This window comes from Acipenser ruthenus, chromosome 22 (assembly GCF_902713425.1).
Source record: "Acipenser ruthenus chromosome 22, fAciRut3.2 maternal haplotype, whole genome shotgun sequence".
Classification (NCBI taxonomy): Eukaryota; Metazoa; Chordata; class Actinopteri; order Acipenseriformes; family Acipenseridae; genus Acipenser; species Acipenser ruthenus.
This window is the reverse complement of record NC_081210.1, coordinates 16,300,592-16,317,979: the sequence shown is the minus strand read 5'-3', so window position 1 is coordinate 16,317,979 and position 17,388 is coordinate 16,300,592. Positions and strand designations below refer to the sequence as shown.

The window sequence follows — 17,388 nt, the reverse complement described above, 5'->3', positions numbered from 1 at the left end:
TTATTTATCATTGCCTCCTTCCATACATGCTTTATCGATGTCCCCTTCGATAGATTCTTTATCAATGTCCCCTTCGATAGATTCTTTATCAATCCCCCCTTCGATAGATGCTTTATCAATGCCCCCTTTGATAGATTCTTTATCAAAGCCCCCTTCGATAGATTATTTATCATTGCCTCCTTCTTTAGATTCTTTATCAATGTCCCCTTCGATAGATTCTTTATCAACGTCCCCTTCGATAGATTCTTTATCAACGTCCCCTTCGATAGATTCTTTATCAACGTCCCCTTCGATAGATTCTTTATCAACGTCCCCTTCGATAGATTCTTTATCATTGCCTCCTTCAATACATGCTTTATCAATGCCTCCTTCGATAGATTCTTTATCATTGCCTCCTTCTAGATTCTTTATCAATGCCTCCTTCGATAGATTCTTTATCAATGCCCCCTTCGATAGATTCTTTATCAACGTCCCCTTCGATAGATTCTTTATCATTGCCTCCTTCAATACATGCTTTATCAATGCCTCCTTCGATAGATGCTTTATCAATGCCCCCTTCGATAGATTTTTTATCAATGTCCCCTTCGATAGATGTTTTAACAATGTCCCCTTCGATAGATTCTTTATCAATGTCCCCTTCGATAGATTCTTTATCAACTTCCCCTTCGATAGATTCTTTATCAATGTCCCCTTCGATAGATTCTTTATCAATGTCCCTTTCGATAGATTCTTTATCAACGTCCCCTTCGATAGATTCTTTATCATTGCCTCCTTCAATACATGCTTTATCAATGCCTCCTTCGATAGATGCTTTATCAATGCCCCCTTCGATAGATTTTTTATCAATGTCCCCTTCGATAGATGTTTTAACAATGTCCCCTTCGATAGATTCTTTATCAATGTCCCCTTCGATAGATTCTTTATCAACTTCCCCTTCGATAGATTCTTTATCAATGTCCCCTTCGATAGATTCTTTATCAATGTCCCTTTCGAAAGATTCTTTATCAACGTCCCCTTCGATAGATTCTTTATCATTGCCTCCTTCAATACATGCTTTATCAATGCCTCCTTCGATAGATTCTTTATCAATGCCCCCTTCGATAGATTTTTTATCAATGTCCCCTTCGATAGATGCTTTATCAATGTCCCCTTCGATAGGTTCTTTATCAATGTCCCCTTCGATAGGTTCTTTATCAACGTCCCCTTCGATAGATTCTTTATCAATGTCCCCTTCGATAGATTCTTTATCAACGTCCCCTTCGATAGATTCTTTATCATTGCCTCCTTCAATACATACTTAATCAATGCCCCCTTAGGTAGATTCTTTATCAATGTCCCCTTCCATATATGCTTTATCAATGCCCCCTTCGATAGATTCTTTATCAATGTCCCCTTCGATAGATGCTTTATCAATGTCCCCTTCGATAGATTCTTTATCAGTGTCCCCTTCGATAAATGCTTTATCAATGTACACTTCAATGGATTCTTTATCAATGTCCACTTTGATAGATTCTTTATCAATGTCCACTTCGATAGATTCTTTATCAAAGTCCCCTTCGATAGATTCTTTATCAACCCCCCCTTCGATAGATTCTTTATCATTGCCTCCTTCGATAGATTATTTATCAATGCCTGCTTCGATAGATTATTTATCAATGCCCCCTTCGATAGATTCTTTATCAATGTCCCCTTCGATAGATACACTTCAATAGATTCTTTATCAATGTCCACTTTGATAGATTCTTTATCAATGTCCACTTCGATAGATTCTTTATCAAAGTCCCCTTCCATAGATTTTTTATCAATGTCCCCTTCGATAGATGCTTTATCAATGTCCACGTCGACAGATTCTTTATCAAAGTCCCCTTCGATAGATTCTTTATCAATGCCCCCTTCGATAGATTTTTTATCAATGTCCCCTTCGATACATGCTTTATCAATGCCTCCTTCGATAGATTATTTATCAATGCCCCCTTCGATAGATTTTTTATCAATGTCCCCTTCGATAGATGTTTTATCAATGTCCCCTTCGATAGATTCTTTATCAATGTCCCCTTCGATAGATTCTTTATCAACGTCCCCTTCGATAGATTCTTTATCAATGTCCCTTTCGATAGATTCTTTATCAATGCCCCCTTCGATAGATTCTTTATCAATGCCCCCTTCGATAGATTCTTTATCAATGCCTCCTTTGATAGATTCTTTATCAATGCCCCCTTCGATAGATTTTTTATCAATGTCCCCTTCGATAGATGTTTTATCAATGTCCCCTTCGAAAGATTCTCTATCAATGTCCCCTTCGATAGATTCTTTATCAACGGCCCCTTCGATAGATTCTTTATCAATGTCCCTTTCGATAGATTCTTTATCAACGTCCCCTTCGATAGATTCTTTATCATTGCCTCCTTCAATACATGCTTTATCAATGCCTCCTTCGATAGATTCTTTATCAATGCACCCTTCGATAGATTCTTTATCAGTGTCCCCTTCGATAGATTCTTTATCAATGCCCCCTTCGATAGATTCTTTATCAATGCCTCCTTCGATAGATTCTTTATCAATGCCCCCTTCGATAGATTTTTTATCAATGTCCCCTTCGATAGATGCTTTATCAATGTCCCCTTCGATAGATTCTTTATCAATGTACCCTTCGATAGATTCTTTATCAACGTCCCCTTCGATAGATTCTTCATCAATGTCCCCTTCGATAGATTATTTATCAACGTCCCCTTCGATAGATTCTTTATCAACGTCCCCTTCGATAGATTCTTTATCATTGCCTCCTTCAATACATGCTTTATCAATGCCTCCTTCGATAGATTTTTTATCAATGCCCCCTTCGATAGATTTTTTATCAATGTCCCCTTCCATACGTGCTTTATCAATGCCCCCTTCGATAGATTCTTTATCAATGTCCCCTTCGATAGATGCTTTATCAATGTCCCCTTCGATAGATTCTTTATCAGTGTCCCCTTCGATAAATGCTTTATCAATGTACACTTCAATAGATTCTTTATCAATGTCCACTTTGATAGATTCTTTATCAATGTCCACTTCGATAGATTCTTTATCAAAGTCCCCTTCGATAGATTCTTTATCAACCCCCCCTTCGATAGATTCTTTATCATTGCCTCCTTCGATAGATTATTTATCAATGCCTGCTTCGATAGATTATTTATCAATGCCCCCTTCGATAGATGCTTTATCAATGTCCCCTTCGATACATGCTTTATCAAAGCCCCATTCGATAGATTACTTATCAATGCCTACTTCGATACATGCTTTATCAATGCCCCCTTGGATAGATTTTTTATCAACCCCCCCTTCGATAGATTCTTTATCATTGCCTCCATCGATAGATTATTTATCAATGCCTGCTTCGATAGATTATTTATCAACGTCCCCTTCGATAGATGCTTTATCAATGTCCCCTTCGATACATGCTTTATCAAAGCCCCATTCGATAGATTATTTATCAATGCCTACTTCGATACATGCTTTATCAATGCCCCCTTGGATAGATTTTTTATCAATGCCTCCTTTGATAGATTCTTTATCAATGCCTCCATCAAATGATGCCCCTTACATGTTTTTTTAAGATTGAGTTTTCCTTCATAACGAAACACATTTAAACATAATAACCCTACCTGTACTGCAGGTAACAAGGTTTGATTGTGGTCAGGCTATTGGATTGAACCTGACACACAGCACAGCCAGTAAGAGGGATTTCTCTGTATTGAACCTGATACACAGCACAGCCAGTAAGAGGGATATCTCTGTATTGAACCTGACACACAGCACAGCCAGTAAGAGGGATATCTCTGTATTGAACCTGACACACAGCACAGCCAGTAAGAGGGATATCTCTGTATTGAACCTGATACACAGCACAGCCAGTAAGAGGGATATCTCTGTATTGAACATATCTGTATTAAAACAAAATAAAAGAGGACATATCTTCAGAGCAAACCCAACACAAGATAAAACATCTTTGTTAGCATTCCTTTATCAAGCAGAACAGTTCTAGAACATGGCTATTCAATAACATGCATCCGTACAAAGCATAATGGAGAATATTCATCAATAGAGAAGATCACTGGTGCACCAGAAGCTACTAGTAGTCAATACATTGAAGGACTCTTATACATATAAATGTTAGGCCTGTAATGTATGCCACTGATGGCATCTCTGCTATATATTTCTATTGTTTTCTCTATGAAGTTTCCCATATGTTAATAAGATACTAGAAGATACAGGCATATTTTAAAACGTATGTGAAAGCATTTTTATAATTACAGTGTTGCTTTGGACAAATGCGTAATTACTGTGCCCTTTATAGTCAGTGATCTCATAAATATTAAGAAAGACTTGAAGGTTATTGGGGGTATATAGATGTAGCGCTTTAAATAAATAATGACTCCAGTAATAAATATTCAATACTATGTAATACAAATGCATCAAACAATATTTCAGAGTGTACAGTGGCAACAGAAATGATTCAGCTAGTTACCCTGAGTTTCAGGATTTTACAGGTGCATTAGCTAAACATTTCTCAAATGTGCAGTTTTGAAAGAAACACATGTAAATTTGTTTAAAAAAAAATGTTTTTTTTTTTCATTTGAAAACTTAATATCTGGTACTACCTTAGGTTAATAAAAGCTCTCAGTGTCTTTACCTTATTCTCCGGTTTTCTGTTTGCATGTGCATTTCCTGAGTCATTTCACCTCAGCAGTAACTGAAAACATTGCTTGCAAACAAAGATTTCTTTAACCAAGTACAGTACCAGATATTGGGCCATATTTTCAAAGCGTTTCCTCCATTCTTTAATAAAGTCCTGTTTTTGGAAAGAGGTAAAACACCTGGTCATTTTATAAAACTTGAACCAAACAGCCAAGTAATATATTACTTTGAACAATAAAAGTTAATTAAAGAATGGAGGAAGCGCTTTGAAAATACGGCCCATTGTTTTTTAAAAGATACATGTTTACTAGAACGTGTTTCTTTCAAAACTGTACCTTTGAGATCAATATAACGCACACAACCTGGGATGTTATGGAAATATTCTGTTGGCCACAATAATAGCTATAAGGACATTTCTAATCATTTATTTTAAATCAAGTTGGTTATAGAACCTTATCAATCAAAAAAACAATGAACTTATTTTTAAACAGAATATTAGCTCTAAAAATGTTTTTTCCCGCAACAGTATTTTAAAACCAGTGTCAGTTTGGTAGATCCAGCATGTCAAGTTTGAGCGAAACAAATCAGCATGCATATACTAAGCTAGAATATTCTGAAAACTATAAAAGGCAACTGGAAATGCTTGAGGCATGGTGCATGAGATCAAATCCAATGTTTATTAACAGGCAGCATGATGAAACAGTGTATATAAAAAAATGTGTAACATAACATCATTATTAATAGCACTTGTTTCCTACACAAGAGGCAGGAGACGTGGTTAATGAGACAAACAAAACCCCCAATCTGTTATAGCGAGGAATGCTGTTACTGTGCATTACATGAATAGGGGCTCCTGGCAGACTGCTGTCTGGGACTGTAATCAGCTCACTATGAGAGTCGAGAGCTGCTCCAGCCAAGGCACTGCCATTGTCTCAGCCACTGTCTGAGAAACCCCACACTCAATCAAGGGCCGTGTCAAGATCATTAACTTCCTTTAAAACAAGTGACATCACTGACCAGTAACAAGGACTTAGTCGTTCCTGGAATGCGAATGAAAGGTAAAACTTAAAAGGAACTGTGTCAAGGAGACAAACGCTTCATTTCAAATGCCTTCATCTGTACAGTAAGTTGTTAGATTTGTGAGTCTTAAAAGAAGGATCCCACCAATGTGTTTGGTGGATAAGCAGCCAGTTTAAAAAAAAGCGGTGGCAAAATGGGGGGGGGGGGGGGGGGGTAGGAAAAGCACCTGAAGAAATGAGTATGAGTTTAAATTGATATATAGGGTAATAGATGGACTGGCGGGCATTAAAAGTAGATGAAAGATAGCAGGGAGTTTGTCAGTTGTTAATATGTATAATTAAATACTCTGTCTAGCCACTATATTAGGATCTATACCCAGTATCGGGTCGAGACACATAGACTCCACTAAATGCTGGAGGGGGTCTCGAGGGATGGTAATCCAGTCAGTCAGTATTATTTCACACACCTGGTGCAGAAATGTAGCCAGAAGATTTGTGATGACGATTGTTGAAGTTCATCCCAAATATGCACAAGAGGAGTGAGATCTGGGGAGTGTGGTGGCCGTGGAAGAGGCCTGAAGTCATGATCCTCAAACCAGATGGTCTGAAGATGAAGTAAAGTACAACATTCATTCAGCCTTCCAGAGCAATGAAGGGACCCGGGTATTACTGGAGAACAAGCCCCACACCAGGGACCTGGGTATTCCAGAGCAAGCCTCACTCCAGGGACCTGGGTATTCCAGGAGAACAAGCCCCACTCAAGGGACCTGGGTATTCCAGAACAAGCCCCACTCCAGGGACTCGGGTATTCCAGAACAAGCCCCACTCCAGGGACCTGGGTATTTCCAGAACAAGCCCCACTCCAGGGACCCAGTTATTCCAGGAGGACAAGCCCCACTCCAGTGACCTGGGTATTTCCAGAACAAGCCCCACTCCAGGGACCCGGGTATTCCAGGAGAACAAGCCCCACTCAAGAGACCTGGGTATTCCAGAACAAGCCCCACTCCAGGGACCCGGGTATTCCAGGAGAACAAGCCCCACTCCAGGGACCCGGGTATTCCAGAACAAGCCCCACTCCAGGGACCTGGGTATTCCAGGAGAACAAGCCCCACTCCAGGGACCCGGGTATTCCAGAACAAGCCCCACTCCAGGGACCTGGGTATTCCAGGAGAACAAGCCCCACTCCAGGGACCTGGGTATTCCAGAACAAGCCCCACTCCAGGGACCCGGGTATTCCAGGAGAACAAGCCCCACTCAAGAGACCTGGGTATTCCAGAACAAGCCCCACTCCAGGGACCCGGGTATTCCAGGAGAACAAGCCCCACTCCAGGGACCCGGGTATTCCAGAACAAGCCCCACTCCAGGGACCTGGGTATTCTAGGAGAACAAGCCCCACTCCAGGGACCTGGGTATTCCAGAACAAGCCCCACTCCAGGGACCCAGGTATTCCAGAACAAGCCCCACTCCAGGGACCCGGGTATTCCAGAACAAGCCCCACTCCAGGGACCTGGGTATTCCAGGAGAACAAGCCCCACACCAGGGACCCGGGTATTCCAGAACAAGCCCCACTCCAGGGACCTGGGTATTCCAGGAGAACAAGCCCCACTCCAGGGACCTGGGTATTCCAGGAGAACAAGCCCCACTCCAGGGACCCGGGTATTCCAGAACAAGCCCCACTCCAGGGACCCGGGTATTCCAGAACAAGCCCCACTACAGGGACCTAGGTATTCCAGAACAAGCCCCACTACAGGGACCTGGGTATTCCAGGAGAACAAGTCCCACACCAGGGACCCGGGTATTCCAGAACAAGCCCCACTCCAGGGACCTGGGTATTCCAGGAGAACAAGCCCCACTCCAGGGACCCGGGTATTCTAGAACAAGCTCCACTGCAGGGACCCAGGTATTCCAGAACAAGCCCCACTCCAAGGTGATGCCAGATCCAGTCTGGTAGACAGATAGGCCCCAATAAAAGTCCCATGGCTTATTTATAGCAGCAGTGTTTCACATTTTAAAAACTAAAATTCAGATGAGAATGAAGGGCAACTCTGTTGTATGAGTTTAAAAGGCATCTTGAAGCGTTTGTTGCCTTCACTTTTTCTTTTGGTATTGGTGATTATTTATTGTTCCTTTGCATTTGGAGAATATTATCACTGCCCTATTATTATTTTGTATTCAGATTTTCTGTACCCCCTTACCTCTAGCAATACTGGTGATGTGTCTACTCTACACCAGTGTGACCAGTGTTATTACCAGCCCAATGTTTGGTACTTCTTATGTCCCAGGTTCTGATGAGAAACCATCAATAATGATCTGCACTGCAGTCTTTGAGAACTCTTTGAAGCTGCAAACGCTAGAGCACTTCCTCCTCCATGTGGGGCCGCCTCTATTAGAACCCCCATGCTTCACTCGATACAGTTGATGACAGACTGAGCAAACTGAACACATACAAGCACTTCTATTTGGTAGCACAAGCATGGGAGAATTAGTAGCCTAGGTGGGTTTTTAGAACCTGAAAAATAGCAACATATTTATTTTTTGTCTTTTGGTTTTTTTATTACAGTATATATAAGTATTTAAACACTGCGGAACTCTGTACCTGATTAATTTGTACAAATATAGAACTAAACAATGGCAGCCATTTTTTTTTAATATTCACAATCAGTTGATATAAAACGCAAGTAGCAAATTTCAAATATGCAAGCAAACAGCGATAAAGTTATTATTAATAAATGTGCTTACTCTGCAGATAGCCCCCTGCATAGAAATCATTAAGATCCAAAGCATCAAGAGATGTAGCTGTGTGAAGAAGCAAACTCCAAGAGTGTCTACATCAATAGGATACAATATGGGTCATTTATAAATAGTAAAAACCAGACCAAACGTGTCATCGTCTACTTTATTTCATTTAGATTTGTATTAGCTTTTTTTTTTTTTTAATGAAGCATATATATTTTTTAAAAGAACCAAAAACCTCATCTAGCTATGGTTTGATAGCATCTGTCATTATCAATCCGAATCAATCATTTCTACCTGTTTTCTGTGCGTTTTTAGCTCCTTGTCAATTCCAACACCTGCAACAGTTTCTGTCTTTGAGGTGGGGGGGGGGGGGGGGGCGGTGACTTCGCCACCCCACCTCAGAAGACCAGATTAACAGTGTTGCTGAACACATATATAGCTTCTAACAAACCCCATTGTCATTGCTGCCTTTTGTGTTGTACCAATCACTAGCATATCTTTTTCAACCTAATCATGATTGTTTATATATTTTTATTGACAAATCCGTGGTCATAAATCACTGTTGACCACTTATTTCTGTATGAGGTGGGGCGTATGAAAAACCTGTCTGTCTAAACGTCACTGATTAAACCAAACTTCAGTCAGAAATTTGCTGAAGCACATATTTAATAAAACTGAATCGATCAGCCTGTAGTAATAGCCTACTCCTTAAATTAAGAACTCAAAAAATGAAGCTCTGAAATATAAATGCATTCTTAATGTGTAAACCAATTTAAAGTGTTAAATGAAAGTGCTGACTTATGTAGTCTACTGTAATAGATTGAATTCGAATCAATTCAATGGAACTTGTACATGTCTCACATATGTAATTATAGGGCAAAATCACATATTAAGCTAGTTCTGTGAGATTGTTCAAACAAGTGCAATAATATCAGAGACTAACCCGAGCAGCTGCCACATGCAGGATGATACAATCCACAAAATGAATGAAGTCCAAGCCAAGCAGTTTATGCTAGACTCAAATATTCTGTTATTAAGGAAACAAGTGTATTCAAAACAGGTGCACGTTCCAATACAGGTCATAAGCAATAGCATAACCAATATTACCAATACTGAAATAAACAAACAGACTAGAAACTTACAAAGTAACTAGGCTAAGCGTGAGCTCCAAACACTAATGGGTGGATATCTTCTATTAACTATAAAGTAACACATTGCTACCAGTTTAAGGAAACGTGATGTATTTTAAAGGGACAGTATAATGTACTGCACCAGTACTTTGATGTACTACTAAATAATGAACGCTGTCAAGCCTCGCTCCTCTGAGGGGGTCCCCTGAGCTCTAGCTCAGAAAGCTGAGAAAATGAAATGCTGCCTCATGTACCTTCAAGTCAGCAGAGCAGCTGAGGATAATTAGATACAAATATGTATTTTTAGCCTCTGTTTGTAAAAAGAAAGACAAAATACATGGAAAAGATGCATGTGGCTTTGAGAGAGCAGAAATCTGCCTTCAGTGAGAAGTGTTTAACTACCTCATTAACATTGAACTGCCTAAGTAATCACTAAACCAAGGAACGCATGCTATGGCAAAAGTTTAACGTACAGTACCACTAAATAATGAAAGTCATGTATTGTTTTGCTAACCCTGCGTCCGATATGTGTAAGTGTAGTTGAATCCTAAACCAATGGCCAGCTGAGTGCTTAGAGATGTAGTGTGTTGCTGATTCCCTGTTTTGTTCTGCATGTCCAGTGCTTAGGGATGTAGAGTGTGTTGCTGATTCCCTGTTTTGTTCTGCATGTCCAGTGCTTGCTTGTCCATGTGATGCCTGTTCTGTGAGCTAGAGCTGTTTCTGTTAGCATATATATGTAAAGACAACACCTGCCACGTTTGACTGTATCAACGAGTCACACTAATCACGACACGTATATTTTTGTATGTTTGAAATACTCTTTTTCTGAAACCTGTTTTTTCTTTCTTTTTTGTCAACTTTCTGCATTGGCAGAGCATCTTGGATTAGAATTTATAGGTATGGAACAATCATTCATTTTAATCTAGACAATCAAAAGCTGCATACAATTAATTTGTAGCAACTTCTTCTCTTTTTTCCTTTGAAGGGTTGATCCAGAAATAATAACAATTCCAAACAATACAAAACAGCTATCTGATCCTTTTTGATCAAACTCTTTGAAACATAAAGGACTCTTGCTTTTTGTTCAGCAGCACTCATTTTGCAAGTGAACACTTCGAACCTCTTTCCACATTTACAAGTGGTGTACGTTTTACTCCAGCTCAAATTAGCTTGGCTGAATTTCAGCCTGTAATAATCTTGCTCCAGATGTGTGTGGGCAAATACATTCAGCTACCCTTAAAGTAGTGTGCCTGGTATTTAGTCTGAAGACCTCTTTGAAGTTCAAGATTGGTTTACACTGAATGATAAAGTGGCTTCACTCAGCTGTAAACCCTCAAAGCCACAGGTCATAATATCGTTCGGAAGGCTGCCAGGGACATAAACAACTTTTATGGCAAACAGCTCAGAAAATAAGGCCGTTATCCCGTTTGTGAGCACACGCAAGCCTACGTTAAAACAAACAGGAGTTTATTTTTAAGGTAAAGTAAACATTGTAAAACATTGTGAAAGATTGCTCTTTTTTTTAATTCTAAAAAGTAAACCATTTCAGGTTGAGTAATTAGCCACAGTTAATAAATAAATACAAGACAGCCCAGCTCTTTCAGTAATAGGTCCCATTTTAATACATGTATTAAGCAGTAGATGCTCTAGTATGTAGATGTCGTGACAGCTGTCGTAGTTGTATTATGATGACAACAAGAAACATTATCACTGTCTCCTCATTTCATCTTCTAAAGATGTCTTGGGTAAAAAAGGTAGCCTTTTCAAATAGGAGAGAGATTGATTTTATCAGTCAGTGGATACAGAGCATTGAAAGTCTTTTTGAAAGCAAAATAAATCTGCAACTTGAATGTTTAGAGGACTCTCTTGGAAAAAACACAAAAACAGTTCAGTATTAAAATATGCTGTTCTTAGAATTTGACAAAGTAAATGCACCTGTATGACCTCAAGGTACTGCAAAGGTCAACATCATTCAAGCATTTATTAGAACAAGGTCAAACCGTTACAATAACTACACGATTAGAGCTCCAGAAATAGCTTTCATTTGATACAACAAATTACTACCAGATGTTTGCAGCGTCGTAGTTTTCAGAGAATCATTAATCATAAACTAACCTGAAGTTTACTTTTAAGCGTGTATTTACCGATGGCCGCAGATCATACATTTTGTAATTAATTTTCCTTTTACAAAATTGTGTCCCAACATCTTCCTAAACCCGGCCCTTAACATTAGATATTCTATATGAAAAGAAACTGAATGGCAAACAGGCAGCACATCGTTAAAAATGACAAATTGCTGAATAAATGCAATGTATCAATAAAAGCATGTATTGTCATTCTACAGTCATGGAAATCCTGTACATAAGTCACCAATACACATTTGAGAGCAATTGTGGCTGCTTATTCAATTAATTGTCATTTACATGAAAAACTACATGGCACTTGGCCCCATAATTATGGGACACTTTAAATAACAGAAATGTAATGTTACAATTGCACTATATATATATTCATTCAAAAGTTGTGCATGCTGATGCGCTGTGGAGGCCAAATCAAGGCTGATCCTCAGACCCAGCATTTTCAGGCAGTAGGAGGCTGTGTGGTCCAGTGGTTAAAGAAAAGGGTTTGTAACCAAGAGGTCCCCGGTTCCAATCACACCTCAGCCACTGACTCATTGTGTGACCTTGAGCAAGTCATATAACCTCCTTGTGCTCTGTCTTTCGGGTGAGACATAGTTGTAAGTGACTCTGCAGCTGATGCATAGTTCACACACCCTAGTCTCTGTAAGTTGCCTTGCATAAAGGCGTCTGCTAAATAAACTAATATTGTTCCAGGATGGAATCCCCACCTCCAGCAATACAACAATCTGTTTAATAAGCAACTCACAAAATTCACACTCCCTTTACATGTTCATGAAAATGAATTATTTTGAGGTTCAGAGGCGAGTTAAAAATCCTGACCTGTCTTAAAGTCTCCTGTATTAATGGGTCCAGGTGGCAGCCCTAGTATAAACAGTAGTCAAACTTCAGAAACAGTAGCCCAAAGAGACACCTCTCACAGCCCCTTCTCTCTCAGTGTGAACAGCTCTCTTGAGAGGGAGTGCCAGCTCATTGCACAACACGTATTGCACACATATTATCTGGAGCTCCCTTTACAAAATTACACTCCAGGATTTCCAATTTCCATAAGAGAAATGAAAAATAATCACATTATAAATGAGTGCTGCTAGTGGAAAACTAAAACAAAAACTAAAAAGCGCAATAGCTAAACTCTGGTTCCTGTGCTTTATTGAGGTCTTGCACATCTCTCTCTAGTTTGCTTTAAGTCTCTTCCTTTAATACCCCTGCCTTTCTTTTTCTTTAACAAGCATGCTATGCCAGGCCTACAGTTGACTTAGTCCCTGTGACCATCTTCCACCTTGCCAACTCATCCATAACTTCCATCTTATGCTTATGTCCTTTTCTCTTTCTTTCGTTCTTTCATGTTCTTCTTGTTTTCTTGTTTTCTTGTTTCTGTGATTCAAAAGCATTCAATTGTGTAAGAAATGTAACCCTTTCCCCCTTTCCAAAAAGTAAGCTACAGTTTCCTAGCCATGGCCACTGCTCCAGTCTGGCGCCCTCTAGTGTCTCCTTGTTGTTATGCAACTGCAAACGGCTGTTTTAATCTTGTTATCGTTCCAAAGGGTGAAAGGGTTCATGTTTTAGAGATCCCTTTTCCAACAGAGTTTGGTCAGATTATCATGTTGAAAATGAAAATGAATATGAAAAGTGTATCAAGTTGGATGGGTGTTGGAAGAGGCCGTATCTAAAACATGCTATTATCATTTGCATGAGATTTTAGAAATAACGCTTTTTTCCTTTGTTTGCGATCATTAAACCCGGAATGGAAATACAGACTCCCATGGCAAAGAAGTCTCTAAGCCATGTCTAGTTCTACTATGTGTTTAACACAGCCCACCTGAGCGTGATTAAACAAACCGCCCAGGTCTGTCAGCCTATGCTCATAGTAAAACAGGACTGGCAGTCTTATTTCTTATTTATATATATTTTTCTTTAAGCAAAACACTTCTCCTTAAGACTGCTGAGAATGTATTTTTTTAATTAATTGTGCCAAAGAACTACATTTCCCAGAATTCTCTCCTGTTGCAGAGGCCTATATTCATGTAATAATGGATTCAGAGGAGGAAGAAATAAAAGAACACAGATAAACAATCAATATTGTCTCCTCATTATCTCTATAGCTCTACAAAGTACTGGGACAGATGAGAAATGTTGCCCATTGTACCGCCTGGCTACCAGTGTAAAACAAATGGATTCTGTTATTCAGTTCAGCTCACACAGTTGGTTTCTGCAATGGTAACTACCAAGATAACATTCAGTGTGAAAATGAATAACATTTTGGGCCACCGCTGTACTTCATATCTTCAGCATACAGTAACACCTTAATTATCTGAACCCTGATTATCCAAACAGCTCCCTGGACCTGGACTGTATTCAGTGCATCCTGGCACTCAGGAAACATTTTGTACATCAGTGAGCAAATTCTCAGCAGCTTTAAGGCTAAGCTACTGTAATGATGATCACCTTTTGATACATTGAAATGTGAGATAAATGCATTAGTATAGAAACTCTAGCAGACTTAACCACCTGATTATGAATGTCAGTTAGCTGCAATATCATTAGCCCTAATTTCCTGTTGATGTGTTCTCTATGCATTATTACATGAGAGCTGAACAAGGCTGTAACATCTATTATATACCTCCCAGTAGCACTATCACCCCCCTCTCTTGCGCTGAAGATCTTATCATTCTTTTGTTTTTTTAATGCAGCTGTGTAGATTTGACTTACATACAATACTGTAACTGGTCCTTCCTGGTGCCAAATCACTTCCTAAGCTGTGTGGCTGTTATCAAGTCACCTGCAGCACAGGAAGTTATTGGGTACTAGGAAGCAGCAGTTTCAAATGGTGTAGCTGAAAAATGATTTCAGAAATCTTATCTGTTGTGTAATTGTATTCACTATATAGGTCTCAATGTGAATGCCATCTCCTACTACATTACTTAGAAAGTTGCCAGCTGCCTTGCCTGCTTTACTGCTTCCTGGGTCATTTCACCCCAGCAGTGTATTCAGAGTCAAAGCCTCTTACTTGCTGCAAAACCATGTCAGTCACTAGAAGAAGCAGCTGGTTGGTTACTGACAGGTAAGAAGGCCCTGAAGGGGGACCAGTTTTACATGCTAGGTGAAATGGCTAAGGAAGTGCAAGGCAATGTGAAAACAAGGCCTGCAAGCGGATTTCTTTACCCTAGTTTACCAGATATCCTGTGTGCTAAAACATGTGTTTCTTTTAAAACTGTACATTTAAGACCTATATAGTGAGTGAATTTGCACAGCGGGAAAATGTATGGAATTAGGTACAATATCTATACATTTTATATGGAAGTACTCATGCGTAGCCCTATTTAAAGTTTAAAAAACAAGATTAAAATGATCTTCAGCTCAACAGTAAGTGGACCAGTGATAATGCTCCTGAAGCTAATTAGAGGTAAGATATTGATTTTAAAGCCTTGGTTGGCACTTCTTACTGACCACTTTTTTTTTTATTATTTGTATTGGTATTTTACAACCTGAAATGTTTAAATTATTTTGCTATCTTATAGTGAAATAGTGATGTGGGTACAAGTACAGTCAGGCCTGTTTAATATCACTTCTGTCAACACTTCCTCCCTCAAATTATAATAGGAGTCAGTAAAAACAAAACTGAAGAATCACTAACAAGTACGTTTGCTGTTCCAAACAGCATTTGAATGTTGAAACATATACCATAGCACAGCATTACATTTTGTTTACATAGTTCATAAGTACAACAGTGCTGAAAATAAGAGATATTAAAAAACAGCATTATGGAGTGAGGTCTATAGTGCTTGAAACACGACTTCTGTTTGAGGTTATTTATTGTCCTCAGTGTTACAGAGTCCCTTTAAAGTGATATTAAAAGGTTTGACAGTGAAAAATAAAGCTTTATAAAAAAAATGCAGACATGCAGACAGAAAAATAATATAAATGTGGCAAAGTATTCCAAATGTAATCTTGTAGTGAGGCTTAAACCCTGCATTGTCGATTGCTGTTCACAGAAGCAGAGGAGCTCTATCAGAAGAGGGTCCTGACAATTACCGGGATCTGTGTCGCGCTGCTTGTAGTTGGAATTGTGTGTGTGGTGGCCTACTGCAAAACAAAGTAAGTGTGCAGTGTGCTTACCGCAATTCAATATTTAAATAAAGTTACAGATTCAAACAAACACAGCATAGAATGTATTCAGTGGCAAAAAAACAAACATGTAACAACATTTAAAAATATCAAAAAAGATACCATGCAAAGGAAACTGATGCATAAATGAGATCAGAAATAAATAACACACAGTCTACTGTACAGAGAAGTGCTTCTCAGCTTTCTTTAATAGGTCATTTGATGGGGTAACAGATTTATTTCTACTTTAATATTCAGTACGGATGGATGATTTAAGTTGCAATTGAACAGGCGATTTAATTATGATAATGAATGGGTGCTGACAGCTATCCGCAATGTTGGCCGACAACTGAAACATTTAGTCTAGTGCCGCGGATAGGAAGTGGCTCGTAGGGCCACCTCCCCCCAAACCATGACTGGAAAAAAGAAAATGATGAATGGTTAATGCAACTGCAGCGGCGCAATGCCTCCTACCCCCCAAAATAGGAATGAATGTAAAGTAAGCAGCTGAAAAACAGGCCTGCCCCCCAAAGCCTCTCCGGCCTGCCCCACACCCTGCAGGAACTAAATACGAACCGCTCGGCGCTCAGGTAACTGTTAGGAGGAAACCTTAGGGAATCCATGGCTGAGGGAAGCCCTTACTCCAGGCTCAAAAGACATCTGTCTCCCTATTTGGACTTGCGGTGTGTGACTAAGAGGCCAAACAAAAAGAAGCGACATGAATGCAAGCCACACAGAGTTTTTATGGCGCTTGGATATGACATGTTGATTAGTGGGTGGATTCTCCTTCCAGAACTACAACCAAGTTTTTCCATGATAGTGATCATTTACTTCAACATGAAAGAATATTCAAATATTAAAGCTTCAATTCTAACAAAATATTCAAACATGAAGAACCTGTGTTTTTCCTGGCTCTAATTTAAAGCTGTAGTTTATCTAGTTAGCCGCCCAGTTTGTTTACATTGCCCAAAGATATATTTTTTAAACCTGCTTACTAAAACAGTATTCTCCCCTCATATGCAGCGGTAGGAGGTTATAAATGACACCTTGAAGCTCTGTTATAGATAAAACAACATTGAATTTGTATTGAATCTTTTTATAATTTAATGGCCACAGCATACCAGTTCAGCTCGACTATAAAAAACATAATTATTAATAGTGAGGTAAAACTTGGCTTAGTTTTTTTTAAACTATAATTGACGGCTGTAATGTAAGCAAACATAGAAGGCTAAGCAATAGAAGACTATTTTAGTGCAGTAAGAAGCACATTGAAAGTATATTATGGGACTCACTATTTTAAAGTGTGGTTAATGCATTGCTTGGGAAAATCATGTCAAAATGAGCATGCTAATCTACCACAGTGAATACATTGTGGTTTCTCTGGGCATGGAAAGATACAAGTCTGGAGGAACCAGCTGCAGTACTTGCAGTGGCTTGCATGCGTGAATTTGCAAAGACAGGAATGTCAAAATAATACCTGAAGCTATGGAAGTACGTCCTTTCTATCTGATGACTACAACGCTCACTCAAGACAGCCAGGAAACACTGAGTATAGTTGATATAAAGTATTCCTTTATTCCC

The 17,388-nt window shown here is 39.3% G+C and overlaps 1 protein-coding gene across 5 annotated transcripts in view; it reads left to right on the top strand.

Annotated features, from left to right (window-relative positions):
* The window catches only part of LOC117431582 (pro-neuregulin-2, membrane-bound isoform), a 425,631-nt gene that overhangs the window by 384,318 nt on the left and 23,925 nt on the right, over positions 1 to 17,388 (top strand). For 3 of the 5 annotated variants that reach the window (XM_034052673.3, XM_034052674.3, XM_034052672.3), the window contains exons 6-7: positions 10,439 to 10,462; positions 15,696 to 15,798. In XM_034052673.3, coding sequence (XP_033908564.3) covers positions 10,439 to 10,462; positions 15,696 to 15,798 — 127 coding nt within the window. The remainder of the gene's footprint in view (positions 1 to 10,438; positions 10,463 to 15,695; positions 15,799 to 17,388) is intronic. The other 2 variants (XM_034052670.3, XM_034052669.3) reach the window with 1 other exon arrangement.